General features: G+C 52.2%; 1 protein-coding gene across 1 annotated transcript; it reads left to right on the top strand.

The window, feature by feature from the left end:
• Window positions 1–653: 653 nt before the first annotated feature.
• Window positions 654–4,089, top strand: COMMD5 (COMM domain containing 5). The gene is made up of 2 exons (XM_017520364.2): window positions 654–1,331; window positions 2,870–4,089. Exon 2 carries the CDS (start codon window positions 2,927–2,929, stop codon window positions 3,599–3,601), a length of 675 nt encoding a protein of 224 aa, XP_017375853.1. The 5' UTR covers window positions 654–1,331; window positions 2,870–2,926; the 3' UTR covers window positions 3,602–4,089.
• Window positions 4,090–11,604: the final 7,515 nt, after the last annotated feature.

Raw genomic sequence — 11,604 nt, 5'->3', positions numbered from 1 at the left:
ATCTTTAAAGGAGCCATGTCCAGCATCTGGCTACCTCATCGTTGCCAAAACAAACGCCTAGAATCCAATGCTCTCCCACCCTGTACTACCTCTCAACAGGTAGAACTAGTTGCCCTAACCAGGGCCCTCACCCTAACAAAGGGAAAGAGGGTTAACATTTATACCGATTCCTGGCCGGACACGGAGGCTCATGGAGTTTCGCTTTTGTTGGCCATGCTAGCGTGCAATGGCACAATCTCAGCTCACTGCAACCTCTGCCTCCTGGGTTCAAGCAATTCTCCTGCCTTAGCCTCCTGAGTAGCTGGGATTACAGGCATGCGCCACCATGCCCGGCTAATTTTGTATTTTTAGTAGAGACGGGATTTCTCCATGTTGGTCAGGCTGGTCTCAATCTTTTGACCTCAGGTTATCTGCCCTCCTGGGCCTCCTAAAGTGCTGGGACTACAGGCGTGTGCCACCGCGCCATGTCATTTTTATTACAACCCTTCTAATGGTATGAAATGTGGTTTCAATTCGCATTTCTCTAACAGCCAATGATGCTGAATACTTAATTACCCGTTGCTCACTTTGTATCTTCCTTGATGTCTTTTGAAATCTTCTGCCCATTTAATGAGGTTCTCTTCTCAGTCTTTTTTTTTAAAAACAGCTTACTGAGCTATAATTCACATACCATATAATTCACCCATTTTGTACTATTCAATGATTTTGGCATATTATTTTTAACTGTGGTAAAACACATGTTAAATAAAATGTATGGGAGGCCCTTTTTTCGGGCCGAGCTCCTGCACTAGGGGCCAACAGAGCAGCCCAAAGCGGAACGGAGTCACCCGCGCTGTGCCACCGACCGGAAGGGACACGGGCAGCTCTCAAAACTCCGGAGGCGCAGACCGTCCACGCGGGACTGGGAAAGTCCCGCCCGTTCCCCCGCCGCCCACCCGGACGCCCAAGAAAGCCAGCGAGCTCCACAGCCTGAGGTCGCTGGAGCTGTGATCCCGACCACTGGACGCGTTTCCCGCTTTACCCTCCTCTGCACGGGCAGGAAAGAGACGCCGGCCCAGGCTGCAGTTTCTACCTCAGAAACGGAAACAAAACACCGCCTTCTGTCTCCTTTTTCTCTAGGGAAAAAAAACCGCCTAGGACTTGGCCCAGGACCCCGACCACGACCCCCGACTCTCCGGGCCTGGCACGGCCTCGGCTCCGCCCCTCGGGCCAGTGGACCACAGAGGGGCGGCCTTTGCAGCTTTCCTAGAGCGGCCCGGAAGTGTCTCTAGGAGCGCTTCCGGGAACGAGGCCCTCTTTTGGCTGCAACAGCTGGGCATCGCTGGCGCCAGGTGCGGGGGGCTACTCGGGCCGCGGGGCGTGGGGTGGGGTCGGGTGGAGTCTCCCTCCCGGGCTAGGGGTGGGGGCCTGGGAAAGGCTGCTTCGCCGCTCTGTCCTGAGAGCTCTCGATACTGGGGGCTTTTCCGCGGAGGAGCGCCCGCGAATAGGTTGGCCCCGAACCATGGGGGCGGCGGGGGCCGAGCGCCAAGCTGGACTGTGCACCAAGGCCCCCGCGCCCCCGCGCCCCGGAACGGGCGACGCCGCGCCCACATCAGCGCCGCGGGTACGGAGATCAGGGTGCGAACCCGGCCTGCCCAGCCGCGTGACCGGAAGGGGCAGCTCGGAGGCCTTCTCCGACGGCCCTTTGGAGTGGGAAGGAGCGCCAGGTGCTGGCGGGGCGGTAAAGGTGGCTGTGGGTGACCGTGGACCGCCAGGGAGAACGGGGCGCCTTGAAGCCCGTGGGGAGCTACCTGGGCTCCCCCAGCGCTGTGCAGTGGCCTGGCAAGTGCCTTGAGAACGGGAGCTGTGCCCGGCTGAGCTCTGCTCCAGCCCCTGGTGTGCTGAGCTGGGCAGGTGCGTTTCCTCCATCATCGCAGGTGCTTGTGCTGCTGCGCTGTCCCTTTAGGTGCTGTCGGAACCCTCTTTAGATGCCACATTTGGCTCCGTTGCCACCCGTTGCTCAGCTCCTCCATTCTGGGGGTTGGGGGCTGTGGTGGACTTTTGAATAACAGGTCTAGGCTCTAGTACTTGACTTTGGCAGTTGTGTTTAGAGCTTTGATTTCTTTTCGTTCTTTTTCCTTTGATTTCTTTTTCCTTTCTTCTTTTTCCGTCCTTTCGACACAGCATCTTGCTCTCTTGCCCAGGCTGGAGTGCAGTGGCTCGATTTCTGCTCACTGCAGCCACGACCTCCTAAGCTCAAGGGATCCTTTGTCCTCAGCCTTCCAAGTAGCTGGGACCACAGACGTGTACCACCATGCCTGGCTAGTTTTTAAACTTTTTGTAAAAATGGGGTCTTGCTATGATGCCTAGGTTGGTCTCCAACTCCTGGGCTCAAGCAATCCGCTGACCTCCGCCTCACAAAGTGCTGAGATTTCAGGCTTGAGCCACTGTGCCTGGTCTAGAGACTTATCTCACTATCCGTAGAATGAGAATGGTAATTCTTGCCCGCTATTGTGAGAATTCAAGGTGGAAGAGTTAGATGATCTCAGTGCGGTCTGTGGTGTCAGTTGTCATGTCCCTGTGTTCCCCTGACCTTTGTCCTAGTTCATTCTTTCATGTGTTTACTTACTTGGAGAACTTGTGCCCCCCATTTCTCTGCCAATTCCTGCTTGCCCTTCATGTCTTAGATATCACTTCCTCTGGGAGGCCTCCGCTCCTCCTGGGACTGACATGGGCCCCTTTGCCACGTCTTGCCAGGGCCACCTCCCTAGCACTGACTGTCATTAGTTCACACTGTCAGCATCCTGACGATGGGGACCATATCAACCCTCACCCACTGGCCCAAAGGACATGGGAGTCACTGGTCTTTTCCCCTCCGCCCCCACTCTAGGCATCTGCATCTGTGACCGACCTCCTGGGCTGGCTGATCAAGAAGGAAGCAGCAGCAATGTCTGCTGTGGGGGCTGCAGCTCCTTACCTGCATCATCCTGGTGATAGTCACAGTGGCCGAGTGAGTTTCTTGGGGGCCCAGCTTCCTCCAGAGGTGACAGCCATGACCCGGCTACTAGGGGACCTAGACAGGAGCACGTTCAGAAAGTTGCTGAAGCTTGTGGTCAGCAGCCTGCAGGGGGAGGACTGCCGAGAGGCTGTACAGCGTGTTGGGGTTAGCGCCGACCTGCCGGAGGAGCGGCTGGGTGTCCTGCTGGCAGGCATGCACACGCTGCTCCAGCAAGCCCTCCGTCTGCCCCCTACCAGCCTGAAGCCCGATACCTTCAGGGACCAGCTCCAGGAGCTCTGCATCCCCCAAGACCTGGTTGGGGACTTGGCCAGCGTGGTATTTGGGAGCCAGCGGCCCCTCCTTGATTCTGTGGCCCAACAGCAGGGGGCCTGGTTGCCCCATGTTGCTGACTTTCGGTGGCGGGTGGATGTGGCAATCTCCACCAGTGCCCTGGCTCGCTCCCTGCAGCCGAGCGTCCTGATGCAGCTGAAGCTGTCAGATGGGTCAGCATACCACTTCGAGGTCACCACAGCCAAGTTTCAGGAGCTGCGGTACAGCGTGGCCCTGGTCCTAAAGGAGATGGCAGATCTGGAGAAGAGGTGTGAGCGCAGACTGCAGGACTGAGCCCTCATTTGACTGGTCCCATTCAGGTCAGGCTTGGACATGCACCTCAGATGGTGCCCAAGTGCAGCTGACTCTTTCCAGGACAGCCCTGCCCTTCCCATGAGGCAGGCTCTTCAGTGTCAGTTTAAATGTGATTATGTAATTTTCTGTTTAAATGAAAAAGAGAGCTATGCCTTTTTTTCTTTTTTGGAAGTAAAATGGCTATAAACAACATGTTTCTCTAGGTGGGTGTTAAACCTCACACCCTCCTCTTCCCTGTATATTTGTTTTTGCTGCTCGGTGTGGCCATGTGTGGCCAGGTTGAGGCCCTTCATAGACACCATACAATTGCTCAGCCTGGCCCCATGTAGCCGGGTACTTTTGTAGATTTTGTATTTTAGGTTGGGCACTTTTATTCTTCTGCCTTAAATCCCTGACCTCACAGAGCTGACGTTCTAATGGGGCTGAAGGGAGGGGAAACATTATAAAAATAAACAATAAAAATTAACGGCTCGTTAGAGGATGATGTGTGATGCAACAAGTAGTGTGGGGTCTGCGTGATGATGGGGTGATCTTCCTTGACAGTGTGAATCTTAGCAAGGACTTGAAGGAGCCAGGGAGCACAGAGCTCTGAGGGGGCGGCACAGGTGGGGAGGACAGTGCACAGGTGGGGGGGACAGTGCACAGGTGGCCAGTGTGGCGCTGCATCCAAGTAGGAGATCACTGGAGGGAGCTGACATTGGGGAAGGCAACAAGGTCAGGGCCTGAGGGTCTAGTAAGGACTTTGGCTCAATTCTGAGTGAAAGAGGAGCCCTTTTGAGAGTTTTCAGCAGAGGAGAGGCATGATCTGGTGATTGGCTGTTGTGTGGAGGGGCGCAAGGGAGGAGGCTAGAGCCCAGCAGAGAGGCTGTCGCTAGGGTGTATGCAGGGGCTGTAGCCAGCTTTGCAGCTTGCAGCATAACTACATTCTAGAAGGGACCTTGGGGCTCTGTCTCTGCAGAGGCATTTTCTGTCAACTGGGTTCCAACTGGCTGCCCCAGCCTCCATGGAGTGCTTCTGGACCACGTCTGGTCTGTTCTCTGCTGGGAAACCTGCCCTTGTCTTTGAGTGCCTGGGGTTGCTTGGCTTTGTCTTGTCTGCAGTTTTTGGTTTATCTCCTCCACTAGCCTGACACTTCTTCCTCATCCCTCCATGGGCAGTTCTAACATATTGGGGTGCAGAGGAATACCTGGGGGCAGGATGAGTAGATTCTGGGAGGGGCCCAGGTGCCCTCTAAGGCACATGCTTGTGAGTGCTGCCATCTGGTCATTCACTTGGCTTTGTCCCACCCTCAGTGAGTTCCAGGTACAACCCTCCTCCCTCTCCCTGAAGGCACTGTCCCTACCACTGTCATCTGGTCAGGTATATGACCAACCACTTCCTGCATTCTCCATCCCCAGATGTGACTGTGGCTGGGCTGTGGCAGCTGGGACCATGTTGCCTTTCTCACTCACCGGCCCCAGCCCTGCAAGGACAGCAGCTTTAGGGACAGCCCCATCTTTCTGCTTCTTCCAGCTGCTTAGCAAAGCCTGTGTGGAGCCCAGAGCACAGACCTGCCCTTGGTCCTCAGGCTGAGCTCTTCCTGGCTATCATTGGGAATTTGTTTGCCTCGATTCATTTGTGAACCCTTGGGCTTGTCTCAAGGCAGTACCAGGCAAATCAAGACACAGCCATGAAAAGACACATAGCTTGTGAGACACGGCAGGGGAGTGGGCCATTCCCAGGACTAGAGCTGGCACTGCCCAAGTGCAAGGGGAATGAGGGACAGTGGGGGGCAAGTGCAGGGACAGCAACTGGCCTCAAGGCCACACACAGGATTTTGGTCATTCCATTGGAGCAAGACGGAACAGTGGGTTTTAATCAGGGCAGACATGATCCAGTTGGACTTGAGATCCCTACAGTGTGGAGCAGACTTAGAGGCCAGCTGGGTGGCCCTTCTCACACTGTGACTCAGTAGTCAGCCAGCTCTTCCCACAAAGGGCCAGAGAGTAGACATTTTAGATTTTGTGGGCCATAAAGTTTCTGTCAACCTTGCCATGGTGGATTGAAAGCAGTCACACAATATGTAAACAAATGGGCATGACTCTGTTCCAATTACTTTGTCTTTTTTTGTTTTTTACTCCAGTTTATGAGTGGATTTTTTTTTCTTGAGGCAGAGTTTGGCTCTTGTTGCCCAGGCTGGAGTGCAATGGCACTCTCTTGACTCACTGCAACTCTGTCTTCCAGGTTCAAGCAATTCTCCTGCCTCAGCCTCCCAAGCAGCTGGGATTATAGGCACGCACCACCATGCCTGGCTAATTTTTGTATTTTTAGTAGAGACGGGGTTTCATCATGTTGGCCAGGCTGGTCACAAACTCCTGATCTCAGGTGATCTGCCCGCCTCGGCCTCCCAAACTGCTGGGATTACAGGCATGAGCCACCGAGCCCAGCCTCCAATAACATTTTTTCATGGATATTGAAATTTTCCCTTTGAGACAGGGTCTCCCCGTCATCCAGTCTGGAGTGCAGTGGCATGATCATGGCTCACGGTAGTCTCAACCTGAGCTCACAGGTGCACCACACCACACCTGGCTAATTTTTATATTTTTTGTAGAGATGAGGTTTCGCCATGTTGCCCAGGCTGGTCTTGAACTCCTGGGCTCTGGGTCTACCCACCTCAGCCTCCCAAAGTGCTGGTATTACAGCAGTGAGCCACTGCACCCAGCAATGAAATTTTAATTTCATGTGTCACAAAGAATTTTTTTTCCATTTAAAAACCATTCTTAGGCCAGGCATGGTTGGGGCCAACCCCATGAGCCCACTGGACCCCTCCAGTACAGGCACCTGTCCATCGTTGCCAGTGGTCAGTGTCCATTAGAACTGGACTCCAGGGCAGGGGCTGGCTCTGTCCATCTTTGTCCCCGTGGCCTGTACAAGGCCTTGCACAGAGAACAGATGTCTGCATCTGGGAAATTACTCCTTTGGTTTTGTTGGACTTAGTTCTCTGTGGAAACTTTTTGCTGGTGGATTTCCCTCTCTTCTGTAGCACTGTCCTGAGCTCAAAGCCTGGATGCTTCCCCAAATGTGTCATTCATTCATTCAGCAAACATTTCTGGGGCTCTGAGTCAAGCTGCATGCACTGGAGACGGGGATTTATAAAATGGCCTGGGCCTTGCCCTTGCTCTGCTCCACTTTGTGAAGCTTCTAGAAGGCTCCAAATAGTTTCAATTCAGTGTCATAAATCAAAGATTATTCTAGATAAAAAGCAATTCCAGACCTAGGTTGTAGATTTATTTTATTTAATTTATTGTCTCCAAAACAGGAACCCAAAATATTTTTATTTGTGTATATATTTTGGAGACAGGGCCTCCATCTGTCACCCAGATGGAGGGCAGTGGTGCGATCACAGCTCATTGCAGTCTCCAACTTCTGGGCTCCAGTGATCCTTCCCTGGCCTCCCAAAGTGCTATGATTACAGGCATGAGCCACCGTGCCTGGCCTGGAAACTCTTCAGATGAGTTTACTATACTGCAGCCCAAACTGTGGTGCACAGTGTGATCAGGTAACAGGATATTCCAGCACCTGCACTACCCCATGAACAATCTCTCTTCCTCTCCACAAAAGAACCACCAGCCTGTGTGCCAGGGGCTACCTGGATGCTTCCGTGTGTTACTCAGATCTCAAAGCTGTGCCGTGGCTTGAATTTAAATCATGTGTTCACACCCTTGGCTCTCAGCAAGCTGTCCCATGGATATCGTGTCTTTTCCACATCATGCAACTATAAGAGGACTCCTCCTCTCCCTCTGTGGCTAATGTCTAACCTGGATTGTTGGACTTTGATTTACTTCTATTGAACTAACCCAGCTATCTTATTCTTAGTTGTACTGTGACATTTAGGTGAAGAAACCACCAAGAGCTGAGAGGAAAAATAACCCTTCAGTGGCTGGAGGGCATAAAGTTATTTTCCAAGTGTGAGGTGATTTGGCTGGTGTGGTCCACACTGCTGCAGTAGGAAAGTCACCAGAGGTTCTATGAAGACACATGGGCATCACCAAGCCCCAGGACACTGTGTGCACAGTAAAATTTGATTTTAACATAGTTTTTTTTTTTTTTTTAGACAAGAGTTTTGCTCTGTCGCCCAGGCTGGAGTACAGTGGCATGGCAATATCGCTCACTGCAACTTCTACCTCCCAGGCTCAAGTGATTCTCGTGCCTCAGCTTCCCAAGTAGATGGGATTACAGGTGCCCACCACCATGCCCAGCTAATTTTTGTATTTTTAGTAGAGATGGGGGTCTCATTATGTTGGTCAGGATGGTCTCAAACTCCTGACCTCAGGTGATCCACACACCTTGGCCTCCCAAAATGCTGGGATTACAAGCATGAGCCACCGCACCTGGTCTTTAACATAGTTTTCAAATGTCACAAGTCTCTTATTTTCTCCCCAACCATTCAGAAATATAAAAAGCATTCTTAGCCCTTAGGCCACACAAAACAGGCAGCCAGGCTTTGTGTGGCCTAAGAGCTATACGAATGGTTTGCCAGCCCCTGACCTAGGACCATGTCAGTCCAGAGATAATCCAGGTGCTAACACAGAATGAAGCTTGCACCCAGCCCCTTTTTGGCTGGTTGCTGTTAGTGGAAAGAAAACAGCATTACGGTTAGCACAAAATCTGGAATTTTCAGACCATCCACATGACTCACGTTCCCCTGCTTTTGTCCTGATCATGAACCAGGAAGTAGCCAAGAGGAGATAGTGAGAGCCCAGGAGGAGGCAGGGTCAGAGTCAGAGTCTTCATGAGCAGTGTTTTGGACCGCCAGGAACAGGAGTTGCAGGTGGTGCATGTCCACTGGGTGACTGGGTGCCTTTACTCTTGTCCCATGGTTGGGCAACCCAGAAAGCCTAAAATATTTATGGCCCATTAGAGAAAAAGCCAACCCCCACACTAGAGCTGAAGGTGACCAAGTTGACCACCTGGCTAAACACATTACCTGCCAAGACTGTCATCAGCAGCCACGCGGCCCAAGGCAGGGACATTGAACACATCCTCTCCACGTGTACAGAAGTTCTGGCATGAGAAGAGGCAGACTTATGGTGGATACACTGATTTCATGGCTGTGGAGAACACCGTCACCCTTGCACAGAGAGAGGAGTCCCTGAATGGGCATGTGGGGGAACACCAGTCGGAGCTTTGCCCCTGGAAGCAGCACTGTAGTCTGGGAACACACTCACAGCATGTTGAGCTAAGTGGCAGCGGCTGGTGGTCACTCAGACCCACCAAGGAGTCAGATCCCCATCCACAGGCTGTAAAGATGGAAACTCATGTGGACACTGGACTCTGCTGTGTCCCTTGACACCAGGGAAAGCTCCAGAACCTGCAAACACATGGACCCAACACAACCTGTTTCAATATGATACAAATTTGTAAGTTGCTCTTGGGTTAGGCAACTGAGGCTGCAACTTCCCAGTGACCCTGCCATGCCTAGCCAGTGTGGCATAACCCAAACCCGCAGCCACAAGCCCTGCTGTGACCTGTGCCCCTCCGGGCCACATGTTTGCATGTGGGAGAAAGGATCACAAAGTGTCCCTCCATTGGGGATGGCAGCGTTTTGGGTCCAAATATTTCTGTGTAATTATTGGCAGTGGCACCAAAGATCAGCAGGTTCCCCCTGGAACTCCTTCACAGCTGAATGACCAGAACTGTGAGGGCAGGGTTGAGGTCTGCCTGCAGCTGGCCTCATGCCTATAGATATCAGCCTTAATTAGATGCTGTGTGAGAAAATCAGATGGACATGGTCCCAGCCTGTTAGATTACCCACTGTAACCAACAGAGCAGCAGATTCATGTGAAAATTCCATTTCAGCCAAAAAAATCATCAGGCCCTGCGGATCATTGCAAAAGGTGACCTGCCATCAGCCACACTTCCCTCCATGTTCCTGCATGTGCCAAGAACACAGGGTCCTACCATGCTCCACCTGGGCCATGTCTCAAGGTTGTATTGGCAGCAAAAACCTGAGGGGTGAGGTAATGGCCACCCAGCTCCCAACAGAGCAGGCTCACTCCTCACCTCTGGGTTTCTCAGCGGTGCCTGCACCTGCTGGGCCTCTGCGTCATGGGAGTGGTGGGCAAAGAGAACTGATATGGCCCTGACAACCGCTGTGAGTAATCTGCCTGCCATCCCCTCCTAGATGCAACAGCTACAGGATTTCTTGTGAGCTTGTAATAATAAAATCTCAGACCCTCAGTTCTTGGCAGTTTGTTTCAGGCTGTTTTAAGGAAATCTGTTCTGCAGCATAAATTACATACATCCAGACCTGTGTGTGACCTCCTCTGTAAAGTGGGGCAACTGGGTTCTCCTCCTCTACCTCATCCCTCCGTCTCTTCCCCAACCCCACTCCCTGTTTCTCCTCCCATCTGTCCTTCTCGCCCCATGGTCTGCTGGTCTTCTACACCTACTCCATCTCAACTTCTTTTCCCTACCATCTTTTTTCTCCCACTTCCTGTCCCCACGTTCTTTGCTCTGCCTTTTTTTTGAGGTGGAGTCTCACTCCATCACCCAGGCCAAAGTGCAGTGGCGCGACCTTGGCTCACTGCAACCTCCACCTCTCGGGTTCAAATGATTCTCCTGCCTAAGCCTCCCAAGTAGCTGGGATTACAGGCACGCACCACCATGCCTGGCTGACTTGTGTGTTTTTAGTAGAAACGGGGGTTTCACTATGTTGGCCAGGATGGTCTCAATCTCTTGACCTCGTGATCTGCCTACCTTGGCCTCCCAAAGTGCTGGGATTACAGGCGTGAGCCACTATGCCCATCCTGCTCTACCATCTCTTTTTCCCACCATCTCCTTTTCCCACTCCCTCTCCTCACCCCTTCTCAGGTTCTCTCTATATTTGTTTCCCAACTATCTTTTTTTTTTTTTTTTTTTTTTTTTTTTTTGTGTTTTTTTTTTTTTTTCCTGGTTTTGTTTCAATTCGCCGGCCTTTTCCTCTCCCCCCCCCCGCCTCCTGGGTTCAGGCAATTCTCCTGCCTCAGCCCCCTGAGTAGCTGGGACTACAGGCACACGCCACCATGCCCAGCTAATTTTTTGTAGTTTTAGTAGAGACGGGGTTTCACCATGTTGACCAGGATGGTCTCGATCTCTTGACCTCGTGATCCACCCGCCTTGGCCTCCCAAAGTGCTGGGATTATAGGCGTGAGCCACCGCACCCGGCCTTCCCAACTATCTTAATGTGCCCATTTTTATCGTTTTCTCTACCGTCTTTATTTCCTTCTCATCACATTCACCCCGCCAACAAAAAAAAAGTGAAGCAACTGGGCCAGTACAAGACAGTCATCCAGCCTGAGGGGCTGTGTGCACACACTGGGGTGTGCTGGAGATGCTGGCATAGCTGGGGGGGTGGTGGGGAGGGGTTGCTTGAGTACTCATTCTTCGACAGGCAGACAGACATACTCCTCTACACTGTTTCCTCTCAGTACCCTCTAACAGTGCCTATTTTCAGATACACAAATAAGGCTCTGAGTTTCAGGGCAATGATGTCCTGGGTCACACAGCAAGCCCCTCGGCCACAAGTGTGACCTCAGAACCCATGCTGTGACACCTTATTTCTGTGCCCAGCACTAATGCGTGTTCCACAAACGCCAATCACACCAGTAATGACGGTGTGTACCTGCTGGCCCAGCCTGCCTCTCTGAAAGAGAAGGGGACAGGGCTGGGGACCTTTGGTCCTGGGTGGCCGTACCCCTGGGTTTCTCTAATGGGTGTTAAGTTCTAAGATAAGGATTTAAGGTGAAGTCAGAAGGAAATTCTAGGCACATCTCTTCTGGACTTCCTCCAACACGGGCTAATGCATTTCCTTATTGTTGAAGCCAGTGTGAGCCACTGATCCTTAAGGGAAAACATTTTGGGTAAATTATTTTTAACATACTCAGTCTAGCAGAGCTCGCAGAGCCTTCCTTGTGCCTCTTCCTCATTCACAGGCACCTGTGAACTCAAAACTGCACCCTGAG

This window comes from Cebus imitator, unplaced genomic scaffold, assembly GCF_001604975.1.
Source record: "Cebus imitator isolate Cc_AM_T3 unplaced genomic scaffold, Cebus_imitator-1.0 Scaffold826, whole genome shotgun sequence".
In the NCBI taxonomy this organism is placed as follows: domain Eukaryota; kingdom Metazoa; phylum Chordata; class Mammalia; order Primates; family Cebidae; genus Cebus; species Cebus imitator.
This window is presented reverse-complemented; position numbering and strand designations above follow the sequence as displayed.